Below are 22,600 nucleotides of genomic sequence, written 5' to 3' on the forward strand. Positions count from 1 at the left end.
ATTTTTGCAAAATACACATGTAAAAATATGCCTGTAAAATGTCATTGAAGTCAATGGGAGTCTTATTTTTACACATGTATTTTGCCGAAATACACGCGCGTTTACTATGTGTGAACGGGCCCTTACAATGACCTTTTTGTTCCCTTTTGCCTCAGTAGCCATTGCTCACTTTTTCAGTAGGTTTTGTCTGATATTGATGGTTCACCCTTAGGCCTGGTTCACATCTGTGTCGGTAATCCGTTCGCAGGAGTCTGCATGGGGACCCCCCTCACACGGACTACCGAACGCACTGGTAAGCGGTGTGCAGTGAAGGCACATGGAGCCCATAGGCTATAATGGAGATCGTGAACTACTTTCCTGTCCGCATGACTCGTGCGGAGACCATGCAGAGAGCACACGGACCCCATTATAGTCTATGGGGTCCATGTGCTTTCACTGCACACCACTTGCCAATGCGTTCGGTAGTCCGTTGGGGGGGGTGGGGTCCCCATGCAGACTTCCCCGAACGGATTAGCAACACAGATGTGAACAAGGCCTGGTCTGTTGCATGGGGCTGAGCTGCAATACCAGAAAGACCATAGACGAGAGAGGCTGAAAACACTCCAGATTTATCACAGTGCCTGAAATATTTGGTGCATCTTTAGACTGTCTTGTCTACGACCAGCTTTAGACTTCAGTTCTGATTGAGGATGGGGGCCGTACGTAGGGATGATCTCACCATCAACATCTTGTTCTGGGTCGTTTCAGTTGCTAGGAAAAAAAAAACATGGCAGATAATTGGTTAATTGGTCAAAAGTGGTCGATCACGCCAAACATGGGGGATTTTCAGCAGCCAGCCAAAAATTCCCAGCATGGCCGATCTGTTTTCAGTGGACTAAAGTGTTTACTAATCCCCTGATCCTAGTCGGCCTGCCCCCATAGGACAGATAAGGGGAGTGAGGGGCGGAGTATCGCTGTCAAACAGGGCAAACCCTTTAAGTGTATACCACCTATTGGCTGCCTTACTTAGGGACAGAATTTTAATTAATAACGTTGTCTTATTTAAGCCACTCCCCTTTCACCAGATAAACTCCTCCCTTCTCCGTGTAACCTGCCCCATTTTCAAAGAAAAAGGTTTGTTCTTGATCCAGACACACACTAGTATGGCAGTGTTATGTTCTGTGGTCACTCTCTATAGTAGAAGGGTCCCCTGAGAATGAGCCGATCACATGGTCAGGTCCTGATTGATCTAGATGGAGCTGATGCCGAGTGTCTGCGCCCCCTGCAGCGCCACCACAGGGGAAATGAGGTATTACATGGATGGATGTGCCGGGTCATCCACAGCGATGTCCTTGTGAACTGTTCTCACTACTTGAGCTCAGGTATTTCTGGAAATTTGTCTGAACCCTGAAATTCACGGCCCTGGATTTAATTTTAAAAAATCTTTATTAAAACTTTGGATTATTTTCACCTCTCCTGTCTGAATACTCCTCTATCCTCTGCAATTTCTACATCCCACACCAAAGATTACCGGAAGAAAGGAAACCAGAAGCCAAACGTCTCGTCTTACAAAATCACAAGACTGATCAGATCTCGTCGGGAAGGATTTGTACTCTTAAAGGTGAGGTTCACTTACTTTTCTATGACTGTCTGTGGCTCTGCAGAAGTCGGCAGTTTAATGCCTTGTGTAGTGGTTGTGACTGGTACTGCAGCTCAGACCCATTGTATAGGACTGAGCTGCAGTACCATTCATAGCCATTACATATGTATGGCGCGGTGGCTGATTCTGCCCTTTGTCAGCTGATCCCTGGGGGTGCCAGGTATTGGACCAGCAGCGATCTACACTAGTGTGGACCAACCATTACTGGTTTAGGAGACATTGTATGTGAACCAGGACCTAAGGACAATAGATAGAGCAATGTGACCGACACTGGATGGCCAAGTACTGAACATGTGCAAGAATTTTATGTTACTTAGTATCAATACAAAATTGAAGACATTGGGGGAGATGTGTGCAGACTGGGGTATTCTATGCCAGTCTCTCTCCTATGTGTATGTATGCGCCCTCTACTGGGCGGGGTGCCTGGAGCGATAGCTATGCCTGTGTCAGTCCTGCTGCAAGGTTCACAATTTTTTTTTTTTTTTGCACCACAAAACTGACAATTTAATAGTATTTAGACTCACTGGGGTAGATTTAGTAATAAAGGTAAATAACACTGCAAACACAGCTCAGTGGTGCCGTCTGTACATACAAGGTGCTCGCCCTGTACTATTCTGTACATAGGGACGATAGATAGATAGATAGATAGATAGATAGATAGATAGATAGATAGATAGATAGATATGAGATGGCTAGATAGATAGAATAGTATACATGCTTGGTAAGGTGAGTTACTTTGTGGCTATCATGTTGCAATGGCCCATAACAGACTGGTCACTATCTGGGCCATACAGCACTGAGTACAATACCATGGCGCTGGCGTTATTATATAGGCCTGCCAGGAGTTAGCTGTGTAGATCACAATGGATCGTACAAGTGCACTGTATAGCTTATTTGGAGTTATACACAAATATTATAGACATTATGCCAAATATGTTAATTAAATATTGTAACATCTTAGGCTTCATTCACATATGTGACAGAGTCTCTTAAGGAGACTCTGTCACATATTCCACTGAAAAATCGGCAGAGAGGTAAGAGTCTGCACGGATCAGCTGGTTTCAGACCCCATTATATTCTGTGTCCGCAGGTAGCGGCTGGTTTAGCAAGCAGGCGCTCATTTATTCAGGTCCCATGGCGGATCCAAACAGAGCATGGTGCAAGTGTGAACCTAGTCTTATTTGACATTATGCATATATTATTTCCTCCAGACTGCGTCTTCCCAACTATACTGCCCCCTACTGCAATGGGCAGAAAGTGATTTCTATTATTTGCTTCTGAGGGTACAGAAGACCACTGTAGTGACCTGGCTGTGGAAATGCGGCATGTGCGTCCACTGGCATTACCCTCATCCAGTGGTCATGGATGTAGCTTTGAACAGCAGGTGGCACCATACTTTGTCACGACATACTATAATCCTCTGGACTGGGTCAGATCAGCAGGGGGTGACTCCTGGCACCCATCAGCTCCTTGCTTGGAGTCATGGTGTACTAGAACAGCTCCATGTTCAGTGGAGAGTCCTGGAAAGGTGCTGTAAGCTCCGTCCTATTCAACAGTTTATTAGCAGTAATCCTGGGAGCCGGACCCCACTGATCTGATATGGATGACCTATTCCAGTAACGTCTTGGCCAAACCCTTTAAAAAGTTTAACACCAGATATTTCAGCCTCTAGGATCTCCACCGCTCACAAGACAGACAGGAGATAGATGGCTAGATAGATACTAGGTTAGGCATCATGTCAGCCAGGGCACCTTATACTGTAGCCCCATTCAAGTGAAAGGAGCTGAACTGGAAAACCAGAGCTACTGGTGGGAAAGATCTGGGAGACTTGTAATGGTCAGACCTCCAGGTTGTTCCCCCGTGTACGTCAGCTATATGTCCAATAACAAGTGTACACAACCGCTTATCTCAATAAGTCCTCTATAATGACAAGTACATGAAGGTTATTTCTATAGTCTGGGTTAATCACCTCAATTTCTTTTAAAATCAAAAACGACCACAAAACAATTCTTAGGATTTCCTTTTTTTTCCTTTTTTATTTATTTTTTCCTCTGGATACACATTGAATTTGTTAACATAACGTAAAAGTGTAAAAACCCTAAAGTACGCGTCGGTCACCTGCAAGCGAGATATTTATACACAACATAAAGGTCTTCAGCACTTGGCTCATTCACCCCCGTTAAAAGACTCTTCACATGTTAATGACACGGGAAAGCTTCTGGACTCGGTTCAGTAACAAGTCGCCTTTCTTTATCGTCTCTTGGTACTGCCAGTTCTTGCTATCGGGCCTGGAAGACAGAACGTGATGTTATATAGGTAAATTAACCAGTTCATGACCGGGCATTTACCACCTTTCCCACCCCGCCCCCAATCTTTTAGCCACGAGTCCTGGATTTCTATCTAGTATTGCGTCTCATTTTTCAGACTGTTGTCAATCGTACCGATCCCCAACAGATTCCGACAATACAATAGGGGGCCACGATGCCAGTTCCAAAGTACTGGCACCATCCAACATGACACCGAGCCCATCCTCCTCTGTAACACCACATAAACCATCCTAGGGTCATTAATATGAGCACTGACAGATTGGCTGGTTTCCCGAGTTGTGGCGGCCATGTTGTACATAACCCACTTAATAGGGTGCAGGATCCGCTTATCCCTTTCCTTACCTGTTGGTTTCAACAATTCCATTGACTTTGTCTATCTTGCAGTGTAGTCTGCCGGCTGCGATGAACCTGGAAAGTTCCCTAAAAAGAGACATAAAAATAAAACAAATATTCAGAGGGCTTTTCCATTCCGCTTTATGGACCTACAGGAGAGAGGCCACCTACAAATACCCCGGACATCAGTGGGCAGCCCTAGGGATGGATTCACATGCAACAAATTTGTTGAAATGTTTTTCCGCAACTTCCCTCCATCTGAAAAGGGGAGTGTGTCGGTGATCAATGGATTCCAGCACATTCCAGGGACAAACACAAATCTCTGCTGTGTGTGAATACCCCTTAATAATCTACACGAGACAAGTGCAGAACAACTACGTACTGGTCTATGAATTCTACTCCGACTCCAAAAGCTTCAGCCATGTAACCCAAGGTGAGCGAGCGGTAAGACTCCAGCAGCTGACTGTAGGCCTGAATCCTCATCTCACGGACATAGTATCTGTAATGAGGGGCGAAGAGCCAGTCCTTCTTCAGCTCCTGCTCCACCGATGCTGCAGGCAAAGAAAGTCAGACAGTTAGAAAAGGCAACACAGAACAGAGACAGACACATCCATTCACTGTGTAGAGGCCGCACTGGGTTACTGCAGCTCTGCTCCACTGAAAAGAGATCGATCAAGCCCGACCATTACACAGATAAATGAGAACAAATCCTCAAGTGTATTCTATGTAGCACAAAAGATGTAGAAAGCAGTGTGGCAGCGACACCGGAAGAACGGATCTTACCAAGTGACTGGAAGAAAACAGAATAGCGGCACTCGTACAACGAGAAGAGATACTGGCGGACTGTGGGCAAACTGTGCAACACTTCTAGGATCTCAGCACCTTTGATGACCTGGAATTAAAAACAAAAAAAAGGAAATCTGTATAAAGGAGAATCTTCCCAAACACTCTACGAAGAGAAGAAAACCCTTCCAATGTTCGGCGGGGTCACGTGCGCTGACATGTCCGGTTTTCTGTTTCATTATAAGGTGGATCACATGACAGACACCAATGTGCCTGATGGATCCCACTGACTTATAATGGAACGTATCAGATACTTCCGTGTCCAGCATGTCACTGGAACACGTCTCCTGCGGAACAGAACATGGGATGCAGATGTGAACCGCCTAACATACTCAAGGAAGACTTTCACTACATTTACCTTCTCTCTCAGGTCTGGCCGATCTAAGGCGATCATACTGACATAGACTGTGTATGTGACAAAGGTCTTGTAATCCATCAGCTCGTAGGAGGTGAATGTGGAAACCGTATCTAAGAAGAGCTCGGCCGCTTGCTTGAAGTCTCGTATGGCCACACAATACAGTCCCTGGTACACCTTCAGACGATTCCTCCGATCCCAGTCACCTCCTTCCTCGATGAGGCTTTAAAAGAAACATCAGTATTTAGTGGCATAGATGGAAAATCAGTGCACACGCGTGACCACGCTCCATTAACATGGGGACCCCAGATCCCAGCCACGACTCAGTGATCACTTATCTTGTGGTACAACCCCTATACACAGAAGATTGATTATTCAGGGTCTGGTACCTTCGAGCCTTCTCTGTGTTCCTTGTAATGAGATCATTATCCATATAAAACAAGCCGATCCTCAGGAGGTAAAAGACTATGTCCAGCCGATGTCCGAGCGCCACCGTTTTGTCATAGGTCTTCCGAAACGCGGTCAGAGCCCCTTCCTGTAACACAAATTACTGGAACGTTAGAAGAAGCAGCAGCATGGAAGACGTCAGGAAATACTGGAAAGGTGGCTGAACACAAGTGGACGTCTGCTGTGAAATTGTAGGCAACATTAACTCATCAGGCAGTGAAAGGCCGACTATTGTATATGAGGTGGTGGGTGTCACATGGGGACCTCTCACCTGTACTAATACGAGTTGTCCCTTGAGGATAATTTTTTTTTTTTTTTTTTAATAAGGGCAAGTCTTTATGAGAAAACCCTTTAATGGCCACCTCTACCAACTTACCTTATCCCCAATCCTACACAGATACTCTGCCCGTGCCATCATGGCGTCTCTGATCTCGCTCTCGCCCAGGTTTTTCTCAGCATCCTCCAGTTCGTCGTCCAGCCTCTTCAGCTCCTCCTCATTCGCTTTCTTCATCTTATTTAATAGATCGGCGTCCACCTGCCAATCCAGCTGCTTACACAGGCCCTCGTAGTAGGGAGCCATGTCTGAAAAGAAATGACAGAAGAATCAGCCGCTGTCACAATGTCATCTGCGTATGTTAACGGAACACAAGGTAAAGAGAGGTGTCTGGTATGTGATGAGGTGTGTGCCCGAGCACTGCAGCGGATTTCGGGAGTGATCAGAGTCTAGGGTGTCAGGGGAGAGGAGGATGGTGCTGGTGGGCTTCAGGGATTTATCAACTGATGACTTGTCCTGGGAATCTTCTCATGGCAGATTATCAGATACAAAATAAAACAGGGATTCTCTGGAGAATTTCTTCCTTACTACCAGGTTCTTTAAGTGGTGAACCTCGGGCGTCCTCGCTGTTTCTCAGACCATGTCAGGTGACCAGGACCAGCGCACTGCTCCCTTCTCTCCACGTTCAGGTATCTGGACTCCATCGGTGTAATAGTAAAGCCAGGCCCCAAATAATGTCATTAGACACAAGGCAAAAAGAGAAAACGCAGACGGATGCAAGCTCTGGTCACATGACCTGGTGGAGACAACACCTACAGATACAGTGCAGGAAGAGGGCGCCCCCCAAAAAAACTCTTTACAAAGAACATTTATTGACAATATTATATACAGCTAGAAAGCCCATAGAGCACTGGCCGCTCTGCCGATACATGCCCCGATGCCTTTAGTTTCTTAACCAATATTCCTGTAGTGTCAAAGGGGCCGGCCTTACAGCTATAAGGCCAACCCCACGGGGAGAACATACAAACTCCTTGCAGATGTTGTCCTTGGCAGGATTCAACCCAGGACTCCAGCGATGCAAGGCTGCAGTGCTAACCACTGAGCCACCGTGTTGCCCCTAAGCCCAACAGATTTGACACAATAGCACTGACTCCACAGCGACCTCCAATGTGTCACCCAAAATGACACGTCCACCCAGTCACTGTCGCAGGTTACAACAGAAAAAGCGTCAATATCAAGGGATGGCGGTCACATGATCTGGCGTCGCTGTGGACAAACAAGGCCTAAAACCGCAGAAACCAGTGAGTATATTATAAGGGTAAATTCAGACTTAGCAGTTGGCAGGAACCACAAGCCAAGACAAGTAAAACCTCAGACCTGTGAGACAACTGCTAGGTCTGAATATACCCCAAGAGGCGTCTTATTATCTCAGGTCTCCTATAACAGATATGGCGACATAAGCAATAGCCTTTATATATGAGGAACCCTGACAGGGCATGCTGGTACTTGTAGTACTGTCAGCTTATATAGGAGGGCTGGTGGTGGTAATAGAATGGATAGGAGATAGATAGACAGACAGACAGGGCCATGTAGACAGACACCCCCGCACCACTCACTATTATGGGTAATGGCCTCCATGAGCTCAGCTCGGAGCCTGACATCGCCGCGGGTCTCGGTGAGGCTGAGGAGGAACTTGAGCTGGGCTATCCGCAGGTCCGGGTTTTTGGGCAGCCCCTCTTCTTCCAGATTCTCCAGCGGCATCTCGGTCTTCTCCGGGCACCGGGAACTGCTCAGTCACTACTTCCGCCGGAAGCTGTCTCTTACAATGAAGACCGGCCGAGGAACACAATAGCGGCCACTAGCGATGGCGGCCAAGCACTGCAGCCCGCGAACAATACAGCGTCACCTGCTGAGCAAGACTATATAATAAGGAACAGCTGGTAAAGGGAACAGCGACATCTGGTGGCCGCGGAGAGTAGAGCAATAGGAAGTGAGGAATGGATGAAGCACATAGTGACATCTAGTGGAGGTAGGTAGTAATGCAAAGTCATTCAGACAGGACAATGATAGAAAACGTGCAGAAAACCTGATGCAATATTTATGGGCTAGGGGTTTTTTTTTCACAGATCCTATGCTCATGAATTGGCTACACAATTTGAGGTCCATTGTATTTTTTTTATAATGCCTTGATGTTCCTGGGTCCTAAAACCTGTAATAGGCCCCACTTTATTTTGTGCCGCCATTTCAAATAGCGCTAGATTTTGTGTTTATGGGGCCCAGTAGCTGCACCCCAATATCTACGCCCCTGCCTAATATCTTGCAATACATGAAATATTGTTATCTCAGACTAGATTACGGCAGAGATATTCAGGGAATACATACTAATGGCCAAGCTGTAGGCCCCCAAGGCTATAACCGGAGGCGGTGCAAAGGTTGTGGCTGCACCCAGGCCCAGAAGCCTTGGGGAGCCTATAAGGTGCCTTTTCTCAATGCATGCAAAATAGACCAGGGGTAGGGAACCTTTGGCTCTCCAGCTGCTGTGAAACTACAACTCCCATCATGCTCCATTCACTTCCATGGGAGTTCCAAGAACAGCAGAGCAAGTGTGCATGCTGGGAGTTGTAGTTTTGCAACAGCTGGAGAGCCGTACGTTCCCTACCCCTGCAATAGACAATATATTATAGTTAGGGGCCTGGACTACACATTTCACATTGGGGCCCAGGAGCTTTGCATTTATGTCAGTTTTCTGGCCTCCGTAGTGATCTATATCCATCATGACATGGCGACCTCCTCCAGCCCAGCCCTGTCTAACTAGTATTCTTTGGTTATGTGGTAAAATAACAAAAAGTTGCAAAAAAATCTCTGAAAAGAAATCAGCCCTGAAACGTGTGGATGTTTAACACTCTGCTAATCCCATAGACTGGACTTAATAAAGTCCCTCCGATCTAGATTTTATTACGTGGAGCATTTGCAGTCAGAGATGCGTCAGATAGATTACGAGCCATGCCCTTAAAGAGGTTGTGGAGGACTTCTAAAAAATGGCTGCTCAAGAAATGACATCATGTCTATTGGTCACACGGCCATGCTGCAGCTCAGTCCAATTCATTTTACTGGGATGGGGATGTGACCGACGAATGATTGGTGCGGGCAGTGCACGGCAAGCACACGGAGCCCATTATAGTTTATGGGGTCCGTGTGCTTTGACAGCACATCACTTGCAATTGCGATTGGATTCCGTCCGGGAGGGGGGTCTCCATCCGGACGGAATACATACGCTAGTGTGAACCAACCCTGACACATTGAACCCTTAGGGGGTCTAATAAATAAAGTATTACGTATATAAATAGAAAATTAAGGAGTTAAACTCACTCTCATTTCCCTACGACGCATTTCCCTATTACTGTGAAACCCCTACACATCAGGTATCCCTGTGTCCGAAAACGTATATTCTGTACAATGAACGCCATAGCGGGGAAAAAACCCATAACCAAAAGTTTCCCCCCACCCGTATTTCAGTCTGTGCTGCAAATGACAACACTTCGGTAACACAAAGCATATTGAGCAGTGATTGAGTGTAGTATCCCCTTCCTGCAGACAGGGGGCAGTGTTGACCATAAAGAAGCGTCTTGTCATGGCGCCTATGCCTGGCACTGAGTGACTATACATCTACATACATCAGGCTTCTCTCACACCTAATGTTCTTTGATACTTCTCGTCTTCTCTGTACTTTAGTCGTGTATTGTGTTCTTGAAGACAATCAGGAGATTCACAAAAGCAAATTGCCGGCATTTACCGAGGCTTTGTTGTTGTTGCTTTGCGAGCTGAGACGTTGGATTCGGCGTAAATCATCCTCCAAGAAACTGCACTGATGAATATGTAATGTCCGCCCCCTTAGTATCGCAACATTTGCTGCAAGAACCAGAGCATTGAATCCTGGATGAGGGGGCGAATGTTCCAAAATCTTCTGTAATTAGAGATGTTTCTGGGAAGAAACGTAGAAGCGGCGATGTAGCAGAGCTGGCCGGGGGGCAGGGCCGGATCCACGGGCTGTAGATTTAAGACATATAGATATTTTTTGATATCTCTCAACTTCCGAGGGACCAAAAAGGGATAAAATCTGGAATTGTTTTTCTAGCCCCCGCCATTCCTGAACAATCGGAGCTGTGGCTTTTGGTGTCTGATATCCTAAATAGACTCTCTAATGTCAAGTGGGCGGTGTGACTGAGCTCTAATACTGCCCACCTCTGATTGGAGCGCTGTACCGCACCCTCTTACCTGATACCACCCACTGGTCATTGGAGAGTCTAGTTAGGATATCAGACACCAAATCTAACTGCACTTATTGCTCAGGAATGGCGGGGGCTAGAGAAAAGAATTCAACTGAGCTGGAATCAGTAGAGCGACGCCTATTAAAGAGCTGGAGGTGGTGAAAGGTTCTGTAAGACTCTCATAGAGATAGGAGAAACTCACAAGATTCGTTTCAATCAATATTCATGAGGTTCCGCCCCCTGGTTCCTTTCAGACTAAAAATGTATTATAAGCAGAACCACAGGGGAGGTAAGTAGACTTAGAATATCGCTTATACTCACCTCGCTCAACTTTCCTGGGCTTCTTTGTGGTGTTCTGCGAATTTAGTGCCGTGATGTCGGCACGCCCCACATAACTGCTGAGCTCCAATCAGGGTGCGTGATGTCAGCCAGAGGACCCTGGGGTACTGCAGGACACCACAAGGAAGTACTGGGGAGGTGAAAAGTGGGAAACTTAGGGGTCAACCCGGTTCGATCTGAATCAGTTTGCTCATCCATCTATCTCATGTCCCACAGTGAGCTGCTCAGCATTGTAAACACTGGAGATAACGCGATTATTAGGTCGGGCCGAGGTATTAAGCTGTCCATATACTCGGTATCTGTCAGCTAAACAGTTACTCCTCCTGACCCCAAATGTGTTCTTGGCTCGAGCGACCATGCATCTGTTCTTAATTGGGAGATGGGAGTGAGCTGCTGACAGACATCTATGAGAACTAAAGGAGCGGCCATGTTAAAATCCAACAGCTGATCCTTCTTTGTCCAGAAGGGGAAGATTAATTGGCCCCCTTAAAATTGACAGGTTTAGCCTATATTATCTCATGCTTATGGCCAGCTTTACTTTTCTGAGCCCTATAGCTTCACGCGACTGCTATTTCATAGCTGTCAATTACACAGAAGCCCCACCCGTATTGAGCTATTCAGTATTTGGTTAGGACCAAACAGCTACAAATGGCCGTGTGGCCCTAACCTAGCAGGACCAGAGGTGGCCAAGGGCACCAAACCCCATAATATACTATAAGCTAGGCCTGAGTGTAAAGAATTGGTTCCATTTCCAATGAGGCTGCCCTTAGGCAGGGGCCTCTGGGGCCTACTCAAATGCATTTTAAGAAAATCTAATCCATCCTTTTCTATATATACAATACTCCTGAAGACCCCCATGAAATAGGCATTCATCTATAATGAAGACCCCTCGTCACGCATAGAATAATAGTACGCCAGTGTTCAGATGTGTTCAAATATAGCAGACACAGCAATGCCTATTAGAGCTGATAATACCCGGTAGCTTAACAGCGCAAGGTACAAGGGCTCCTCATTACTGCGCCTGGTAATAGAAATTCCCTATGTCAGGCAACATCTGCTGACATATAATTGACGCCAATAATCCGAATTTTCCGGTCATCCAGCCTGAATATAGTTAAATGACCCAATCAATGGGCAGCGGCGTCCGGACAAAGCAATATTGTGGCGGTCATCCATTTATTGCTCACCCAATGGAAGGACCTATTCAACCTCAAAGAATGAAATATTAATGGGCAGGAGCTCTGCAGCAGATGGAACAATAGGGATCCCAGCAGGGGACACGGGGATATATTTAGAACACCATCAAAATACAAAAATTACCTGCAGTGAAAGGCGAGATAGATAGAGAGAGCGAGCGAGCGCCAGCCGGGTGTCTAATGCGCTCTCTGCTCTCAGCTATTACCAGGGATATTTACATCCAATAATATTTGCAGAAATAATGACGGGAACGGTTTTATGAGGAGTTGGGATGTGAGAAGCGGCCTAGTACTGAGGGCTAATACCGAGGCCGCACAATAGCCAGGACGGGAGAGATAGACTGTATAGAAAGATAGAAGGAAGCTAATGGAAGGAAAACTAAAGCTAAGAAAGTGCCGGAATAAGGAAGGTTATCTATTATCTATCTACAGAATCTTCTATCTATCTATCTATCTATCTATCTATCTATCTATCTATCTATCTATCTGTCTGTCTGTCTGTCTGTCTGTCTGTCTGTCTGTCTGTCTGTCTGTCTGTCTGTCTATCTATCTATCTATCTATCTCTCTCTCTCTCTCTCTCTCTCTCTCATCTATCTATCTATCTATCTATCTATCTATCTATCTATCTATCTATCTATCTATCTATCTATCTATCTATCTACAGTATCTATCTATCCTCAGTATCTATCTATCTACAGTATCTTCTATCTATCTATCTATCTATCTATCTATCTATCTATCTATCTATTCCAAAGACAGCAGGTAGATAGCAAGAAAAAAAACAACTTCCTTCCTCCATACCACAACTCCAACTTTTTGCATTTTCCAATAAATGATGCATCACTGATTCCAGCACAGTTGAAATTTTTTCTCTAGCCCCCACTGTTCCTGAGCAATAAGTTCAACAACACATATGCTAATTAGGCTATATACTGTCAGGTGGGCGGTCCTTGCCTGGAGCAGATAGTCTGAGACTGCCCACCTGACAGTAGAGGTTATATCCTATCCAGGTACTGCCCCACCAGGACCTTCCTCCTCAGTTTTACCACCATAAAACAATATCTTCCAGGTTTCTAAGAGAGGAATGAAGGATAGCTGGAGACAATCTGAAGAAGCTGGGGGAGATGTGACCTCCTAGACCTTGCCTGTCTCTGTGACAAATACACATCTGACATATTAGTACAATCCCCCAGTTGAACCGATGAACTTCTGTCTTACGCCAAACACAATCTACACACTCAATCCATAAATGTGTGTTGTTAAACCTCGGCCTCCGCTTGTCGGATCCACAGACGACATTGAGCGTTCGCTGCCTTTCCATTGATCTTGTCCACGAAGTCCCTAGGGATTGCTTCATTAATAAAACATACTGGAAAATTACTCGTCCCTGTTACTTGATGTTTCTTACAGTACATGGCCGTCCCTTCACTGACAATTACCCGGAGGAACATCACAATTCTGGTTTGGAGACTAATCTTCTTATCTATGACCAACAGTAGGTATTGATACCATGAAGCCCACGTCATGACCATGGGAGGTATTGATACTATGAAGCCCACGTCATGACCATGGGAGGTATTGATACCATGAAGCCCACGTCATGACCATGGGAGGTATTGATACTATGAAGCCCACGTCATGACCATGGGAGGTATTGATACCATGAAGCCCACGTCATGACCATGGGAGGTATTGATACCATGAAGCCCACGTCATGACCATGGGAGGTATTGATACTATGAAGCCCACGTCATGACCATGGGAGATATTGATACCATGAAGCCCACATCATGACTATGGGAGATATTGATACCATGAATCCCACGTCATGACCATGGGAGGTATTGATACTATGAAGCCCACGTCATGACCATGGGAGGTATTGATAACATGAAGCCCACGTCATGACCATGGGAGGTATTGATACCATGAAGCCCACGTCATGACCATGGGAGGTATTGATACCAAGAAGCCCACGTCATGACCATGGGAGGTATTGATACCATGAAGCCCACGTCATGACCATGGGAGGTATTGATACCATGAAGCCCACGTCATGACCATGGGAGGTATTGATACCATGAAGCCCACGTCATGACCATGGGAGGTATTCATACCATGAAGCCCACGTCATGACCATGGGAGGTATTCATACCATGAAGCCCACGTCATGACCATGGGAGGTATTCATACCATGAAGCCCACGTCATGACCATGGGAGGTATTCATACCATGAAGCCCACGTCATGACCCTGGGGGCCCTGGAGAAAGGGAGCCCAAGAACAAGACTTCCTTCTTTTAATGGGTGGTAAGACCCTGTACAGATCCTTACCTCACATACAAGCCAGATAATGGGAAACCATCTCAAGGATCGTGGCAAAGTGGTGGCATCTAGGAGCACCAGAAGAAGACCTCATTTTATTTTTTTCTCTTCTCCCAACTCTCCAAGTTTTTTGCCTATTAAATTCTGCCTATTATCATGTCATGGTTGAATTTTCTGATCTTGTACAGTACTGCACAAAAGTTTTAGGCAGGTTTTGGCTTTCAAACTGGGCCATTTGGGTCAATAAACCCATGGTCCATAAGGACGTGTAGGTGGCTTAGTGTCCCAAAACGACCTGACATATTCTTTTAAAAGTGTCAAGTGGGTGGTCTCAGGCAGAAGCAGGCAGAATTATCCCCTTTCCCTGCCCCTGCTTGAGACCACCCACTTGACAGTCGAAGCTACATTAGCTCTTCAGGCCCAAAAACTAACTGCACCGATTGCTTAGCAATGGCGGGGGCAGTGCCAGAACAATTGGAGTAGCACCTATTACAGGATGTGGTGGAGGTGGTGATGGGTCTTCTTTTATTCCCATCCAGGTCAACTGCCGTAAAGCGCAAACACCTTGCTGCAAAGTCTAAACAGGGAGGGATCTTGTGTTCTCAATATGGCCGCACAGTTTAACAAAAACATTACAATATAATCTCCTAATGTCTCTAAATAGATGAGACTTTCCCTTTAAGGAGAGATTATATAGTAATAGAATAAGCTACTTTTCTATTTTTACATTATTATGGGGATTTCAATGCTGCAAATTAGATTTCACCAGACGATGAGAATTCTGCAAGGGAATTGCTTTATGGTTCCATCCAGCTCTGTATTACATTAGGCCGCTTTTTTATGCCTTGGTTATGTTTGCACGCTGATTTTCTGAAAAATTGGACTACGTTATATAGACATAAATTAGCTTTAATCCAGAGATATCAATGTTTTATGGGATGTCGGTGTCACATATTACAGAGTGCAGCAAATAAAAGGGAGAAATTTACTTTTCTACATGTTTTATTAATAAGGCAATCCCGAGAGAGAGAATCAATGGGAAGTCTGTAAATGCTTCATGTCCGCCATGGATCTTACACGCCGAGGCTCCGGTCTAATCGACTGAGATGGAATTGAGCTATTCTGGTGTCTGCAGGGGCATCTTTGGGTCCCCTTAGGCATCGAGGCCTGGAAGCAACTTTTTCCGTTGCGGCGTCTACTGCTTATGTATCTGTATAGTCCCAATACAACGGGCAGCTACAAAAGGAATTGGGAAGGGGCCTATCTCCCATGTGGGTGGGGAGAGAACATAGTTGGCAACATGACCATGTGGATAGAGAGGAATTAGTCATATCGACAAACTTTGCCTAAATGAATAGTACAGGATTTGTAATATTTCTTATCAGAGAAAAATGCTCCTTTCTCCTCTTATCCCTTCCCCTGACTTTGACTGCAAAAATCTCTTCCATATCCATTTGGAGGTGGACGACGGACCACATGACTCAGATTACTCTTGTCTATAGATATATGTGGAGAGAGAAGAGGAAGGAGTGAGCACAAGCAGAGACAGAGAAGTAGAGACACAGGTTTAGCACTTTGTTCACCTCAGTACAAGTCTATACTTCTCTCTATATGTCCTGCATAATCCAGGGGCAGTGAGTAAGAGAGCAGATTCTCCTCTACTTACTGTGTGCAGTGTAGGGCAGACTTTACATAGAGCCTACAGGAGGGGGAACCTTATAATGGCCAGAAATGACCACTTGTCAAATAAAACAACAGTTACGCTTTTATATAGTTTACGTGTCTCCTTGAAGAACTACTGTATGGGTGTCAGAGATTTCAGGGGTCATGCTTCTATCAGTGGTAAGTTCAAAGGTGTCATGAGGACAACCTCTTTTCCTATTTAGCTATATGGACATCATACCACCCCTACCCATCAACTATTAGCCAACTGCTGATTTCAGTAGTCATCATGTAATACCACATTTCTCCAGAAGTGGCCGCTGTATGGTCAACTGGAATTTGGCTTGGCGATAACAGCCCTTCACTAAGGGTTTCTGAAGCCACATCTCTGGCCATCAGATGATCATTGGGTCAACTTCAATTTAAAATGTTTGGTCTTTATAAGATGGTCCCAGTGACTAGGATGAATAGATGCAGAAATACACGACCAAGGGGGGTTCCAATTCTCGGTTCCGTTCCGATAGAGCAGAATGGACGTGGACGCAAGACACTCGGTTGTCATCTGGGTGTATTACACTACAAAATCGAAGCCCCCGGCCTACACACTGAGGCCTAAGCATATCCATAGACCTTGTAGAAGAACATGAATCCCACTGGGGTGTGAGAAAATGATTACGCAGGAATAAAAATGACTGTTCGAGTCTTTGACAATAAAATGCTTGACTTAACGTATTTGAGTCTTCGGGAGGGGCATCGAGTCTCGGAGAACGTTGTTGTTTTCTTCTCCTAGCTGAGTATTTCCAAGTCATTAAACCCTCGGCATGAAGGAACAGTAGTTGTTGAAAACTCTACGTAAATATTGTTTTTCAACCTTGTCCAAGTACCACGAGCATCTCTAAAGTCTTTTCTTAGGTCTCAGATGACGATCGGCGCTGCCTGCTGGGAAACACATAGGCGAAGCGAAGATTTATAATGACAGCCGAGCGTTTACAATGGCCGTCACTGAGGCGTTGTTTTAATTGTATAATCCTTCAAATTGAAGTAACCAGGTCACCCGTCCATGCGGGAAAAAATGCTCAAAGCATCAGCCCTTGTAACGGCAAAATAAAAATACACCCGAGAACATCTGAAGCCCTGGTTTCCTCTCCATGGACAACCCCACAGAAGGCCCTACAAGGCCCGGCCTTACAAGTTGGCACCGATACAGCTTCCTTGTACAACGACTGTCATGGAGGAAGCGGGATAAGTGGATTTTACATAATTTATGACTCTGCCCAGAACATGACGGGCATCTTAGAACGGATAGAAATCATTGCGGGCACTCTTTTATATTGGCGCTAAATTTCACAAAGCAGATTAAACCGCTATACAATTAGGAAATGAAAATTATTCTGAAACAATCCAGATAAAAATGTGAACAAAGATTAATGGGCGAGAGGAAGACGATGAATTAGATTTATTGTGTATTTTCCTGGGTGGTTATTAGAGAGTAATATAGTCATTAAAATGGGAGGCGAGAGGACATTTGCGTAACTAGAAATGGTGGGGTCTCGTAGCGAACTTTTGACATGGGCCCCACCCCGACCGACCCCTCCCTAAAGACTCCGACCAACCGACTTCCCCCCCTACATTCCTACAGGCACTATTATGCTCCATAGTGGCCCCTGCACACAGTATGATGCCCCATAGTGGCCCCTGCACACAGTATTATCCCCCATAGTGGCCCCTACACACAGTATTATGCCCCATAGTGGCCCCTGCACACAGTATTATCCCCCCATAGTGGCCCCTGCACACAGTATTATGCCCCATAGTGGCCCCTGCACACAGTATTATCCCCCATAGTGGCCCCTACACACAGTATTATGCCCCATAGTGGCCCCTGCACACAGTATTATGCTCCATAGTGGCCCCTGCACACAGTATTATGACCCATAGTGGCCCCTGCACACAGTATTATGCTCCATAGTAGCCCCTGTACACAGTATTATTCCCCATAGTGGCCCCTGCACACAGTATTATACCCCTTAGTGGCCCCTGCACACAGTATTATGTCCCTCAAGGGCCCCTACACACAGTATTATGCCCCATAGTGGCCCCTGCACACAGTATTATCCCCCATAGTGGCCCCTGCACACAGTATTATCCCCCATAGTGGCCCCTGCACACAGTATTATGCCCCATAGTGGCCCCTGCACACAGTATTATGTCCATTACTGGCCCCTGCACACAGTATTATGCCCCATAGTGGCCCCTAAACACAGTATTATACCCCATAGTGGCCCCTGCACACAGTATTATGCCCCATAATGGCCCCTGCACACAGTATTATGCCCCATAGTGGTCCCTGCACACAGTATTATCCCCCATAGTGGCTCCTGCACACAGTATTATAGCCTATAGTGGCCCCTGTACACAGTATTATGCCCCATAGTGGCCCATGCACACAGTATTATGCCACATTGTGGACCATTGTGGACCACCCATAAACAATTATTATTTTCCGGGGTCTTTTCAGAGTATAATAATCAGAGACCCAGGGGAGAATACAAACATAAAAAACACTGTTCCTCTCCTCTCCTGGGCTCCAGCTCACTCTCTGCTGATGTCAGCCATTTTCAGTGATGGAAAAGATGTCACTTAAGCCAGGTTTCAGCAGTGAAATGGGCCTCATTCCTTCTAGCACCGTGGCACCTGACTGCACCAACACTTCAGTTATTTAATAGTCCTTCCCTGGTAGGTCCATTCTAGTTTCTTTGTCAGCATTGGCCAACCAACATAAGTGTGCCATATCATGTCCAAGCAACTGAGCCGCCCAGTATCCAAACAAAATTGCCAAACGGTGCACAACCGTATCTCCTGATGAATGCGCCCTTTGTTAGGAGAGGGCCGAAAAGAAATCATTTGTGGCAGGGTGGTGATAGGGTGGGCAGAGCCCACGTTTGTTTGTGATTTTTAGGTGATTGGAGATGGACAGTTATCACCTTTAGTAACAAGCGGAACTCTTGAGGTATAATAGGATTTGTCACAAGGAAGGGTACTACAAAGCAGAGCTTTAGGGATAACAATTCCAGGCTCAGATAAGTTGCGGTCTACGTTGGTGGTCTATCAAGGCATCGGTATGATGGCAAAACGCTACTTGAGAATCGAACATGGCATCCAAACCTTGATTTTTGCAAGAAGAAGGTCAAGACCAATGAACCTTAAGAATAGAGAACCTCAGGATGGAGTTGATGAGTGAAGGCCATTTGGAATAGAGTTGGAATAAAGTAGACTTTGCTGAGACGGTCCCAATGAGTGTTTTGATATAATAGTTGCCGAAGAGGAATCCGCCTTCCATATATAAATACAACATTGAAGTATGGACGCAAGGAAATCTCCCTTCCTCCTCATGGAAGTGGGAGAGAAGTAGTGACCACTTTTCAAGCCATGGAGACCTGCTATGACGTATACTACATACTGTGAAATGTAAATTTAAATTCAGGGTAAAAATTGCTTTTTAATGGTAGAAGATTGGCTTAAATGTTGGGTTTCATCACCATATTCGGCACTGATGAAGTGTAGGCTCCGCTGGAAGCTGTTATCCATTACAAATCTCTTCCTCGGTTTTGTTGGCAGCCGGGGCTCATGGCTTCAGACAATATAGAAAAATTACACTAGTTGACTACTAAGAAGAAATAACATCACCTTCTGGGCCTCTTCCAAAAATAATAAGTGCAGGAAAATGTACTTAGAAGACATTTTATGGAGGTAATAGTTTTCCATGAAAGTGTTTTCCCTTTTCAGAATTCTTGTTTCCATGTAGGTGGTTGTTCAAACCTCACATTCAGGAAGAACGTTTCATCTGTCAAATGAGACAATAATATGTGTTCACCCCAGCCAGGCTGGTTAATGTCCCATGGACTCCCATGAAGTAATAGATCTTTATTGTGGCGTCCAGAATGGTCTACCCTGGCAAACCGAAGGCCACCCACAACTTTGCTGGAAGAACAATGAGCCTATGGCGTCATCACGGTTCCTGGAGAAGATAACCCTACTTACTACGGAAATTGTTCTGGTTGCCAATTCGAGCAACTAGGATTTTTCTTCTTGATTGTCAATGGGAAATGGGAGTTGTCTATTGTATACAGGCCCTTGCCTAAGACCAGTCCAAAAACCTCACAGGGGTTCAAGCTCAAGTGTTTATTTCTAGACTGATTATCTAGCCCCAGGATAGGTGACCAGTATCTGATCAGCGGAGGTCCGATTACTGGATGGCTGATCCATCTGCCTCCTGGTGCCGGAAACTATTGCACTGGATGGGATTGGATGCAGCTCTGCTCCTAACTACTTTTCACCCTATCCAGTGCTGTAGATTCTGATGCCGAATCAGCTAAATGGTGTGTGGTCCAGGTGTTGTACCCTCAATGATCTGACCCAACTGGTGCATAAATCATCAGTATATATAAAAAAAAAAAAAAACACCTGGGGTCTGGAAAGCCCTTTTAAAAGTAGATGCATCCTTAATTTTCGGCAAGAGGTCAGACCCCCTGTTGATCATAAAGTGATGCATTTCATACGAAGGGAATATCCCTTTAAACAACAGGCTTAGCTTCATGGGAAGGTGCACAGTTGGGCAACAGACCCATGTGTAGACCATCAGACTGACAAGTATAGATCATGTTTTATCAAAGACCTCTTCTAGCAGGCTTTTCACCATCTACAACTCATTGAACCCTCCAATGAGTGCTGCTTTGCTGATTCCAGCGCAGTTGGAATTTTTTTTTTCTCTAGCCCCCACGATTCCTAGCTGATCATTTCTTTTATGTTGAACACAGTTATGGCTTTTACTGTCAGGTGGGCGGTCCTGGGTTGGATTAGAAAGACCAGGCCCGCCCACTTGACAGTAGAGAGCGTATATGTGCTGAAGTTAACAGCAGTGAAGGGTGGAGGCTAGAGAAAAAATTTCCAACTGTGCCAAAATCAGTGACGCGAAAAGAAGGTGGTGAAAGGTCTTCTTTAAGCCTACTGGGCTCTGGCATCTTCCAGCTTTATAGGACAAGGGGGGCAAATACTTTTCCATGTCACCCCATCACTGGTATCCTATAGAGTTAACCTTGTGTTTTTGTCAGCTGTTTTGTTTAAGCTGCAACAGCTACTAAAATGTTCTTGGATAGGATACAAGAAAATCTAAGCATTTGTTCCACTGCAGATATAAGCACATTAGCATCTAATATTGTCCAGGTCGCTTATATGGTTTTCATTATTTCCAAACATTTACTTCCTCTATAAATCTGTTCAGGCATCTGATTATAATTTGCTAGTTTGGAGTTATATTGAACCTTCTGGAAGCGGTCATGTGATGAGCGTCCCCGCCATGACACATTTTTGAGGGTACGCACATTACTTTCGGGATGGTTGAAATTCCTTCAGTAGTTTATTCCAGCCTCGCACACCATCAATCTTTACAGTTCGGTTTTGATCTCCTCTCCATTGAAAAGGTCACAAGTCCTCGGAGCGTCTTCTTGGTTTCAGTTCAAAGCTTTCAGAATTTTTTTTCTAATCTGTTTTTATCGGAGATTGGAACAATGTAGATACCAAAGTTTAATTGGAAATAAAGGCGAACATATGTAGAGCCTCTACTTGTTCATGCAAGGGAGTGGGGAGAGGAGGGAGATGCAGCTGCAATATTTCTCAGTGTGATATCATGAAGAGCTGTGACATCACATGAGTAGCAAGCCATCCACTATGTGAGAATGGAGAGAGAAAACGTACATGGCACTATCAGAGTCTATACTCAGAGTGGTTTGAGACTGTTTTTTACAAACTTGTATGGTCTATAGGAGATCATAAAATAATGGTCCCACGTCACGTTGTGTCTTATTTTGAGTCGTAGCATGGCCCCTGACCAAGGCTGCTGTTGCTGTACTGGGGTTACCACAAGGGGGCGGTTTCATGGTTGACCCTGGCCAGCCACCACTTTTCTAAATGATAAGGAGAACAGCTTATTGGATATTGGTGGCACCCAAAGAGGGAACATGGCTCTGAATACTCACCCCGCTTAGGACCAGCCACTGCAGCTATGCCCCTGGCGGTGGCATTGCTCTAATAGAATGTGCCTCGGAGGCAGAGAAGAAAGTCCTAAAAGTATTAAGTATTGGGAAGCATCACACACCGCTCACTCCCTGGGCCCCCGAGACATTATAGTGTGTGGGAACATGGGGGGGCTCAAAAGGGGATATTACAATGTCCAGGGGCACAAAGAGGGGAATTATGTTGTATGGGAAGCTTGCCTTCACTAGATGAACATTCCCTCTGAAAAAGCCTGTTTACACTGCGGGGCTGTGTTCAGTGCTGTCCATTCTTTAATGGCTGTCCATGGCACTACAAGTCTTCATGATATCACACTGAGAAATATTGCAGCTGCATCTCCCTCCTCTCCCCACTCCCTGTATGGTATTGCATGAACAAGTAGAGGCTCTACATATGTTCGCCTTTATTTCCTATTACACTTTGAATGGGACAATGCTACAGCCACTATGGAAAGGATGGCGACATGCACAGTAAACAATGATAATGTTGCAATGCTCCCCCAAGGCTGCACCTCAAGATCC

At 45.4% G+C, this 22,600-nt stretch overlaps 1 protein-coding gene across 1 annotated transcript; it reads right to left on the minus strand.

Annotated features, from left to right (window-relative positions):
* Positions 1-3,660: 3,660 nt before the first annotated feature.
* Positions 3,661-8,032, minus strand: PSMD6 (proteasome 26S subunit, non-ATPase 6). The gene is made up of 8 exons (XM_075287680.1): positions 7,835-8,032; positions 6,321-6,526; positions 5,887-6,032; positions 5,501-5,720; positions 5,083-5,191; positions 4,682-4,850; positions 4,309-4,386; positions 3,661-3,927 (listed from the first exon to the last, which is right to left on the minus strand). Exons 1-8 carry the CDS (start codon positions 7,977-7,979, stop codon positions 3,831-3,833), a joined length of 1,170 nt encoding a protein of 389 aa, XP_075143781.1. The 5' UTR covers positions 7,980-8,032; the 3' UTR covers positions 3,661-3,830.
* Between the last annotated feature and the right edge of the window lie 14,568 nt (positions 8,033-22,600).

Source organism: Leptodactylus fuscus, chromosome 9 (genome assembly GCF_031893055.1).
Source record: "Leptodactylus fuscus isolate aLepFus1 chromosome 9, aLepFus1.hap2, whole genome shotgun sequence".
In the NCBI taxonomy this organism is placed as follows: domain Eukaryota; kingdom Metazoa; phylum Chordata; class Amphibia; order Anura; family Leptodactylidae; genus Leptodactylus; species Leptodactylus fuscus.

What these genes read in the sequence shown, in the direction of transcription:
- PSMD6 (XM_075287680.1), bottom strand. Translation starts at nt 7,979, where the DNA reads ATGCCGCTGGAGAATCTGGAAGAAGAGGGGCTGCCCAAAAACCCGGAC. An exon ending in GGAGGCCATTACCCATAATA is followed by an intron (nt 6,527 to 7,834) that starts GTGAGTGGTGCG and finishes ATTTCTTTTCAG; the next exon opens with ACATGGCTCCCTACTACGAG. An exon ending in TGTGTAGGATTGGGGATAAG is followed by an intron (nt 6,033 to 6,320) that starts GTAAGTTGGTAG and finishes TTTGTGTTACAG; the next exon opens with GAAGGGGCTCTGACCGCGTT.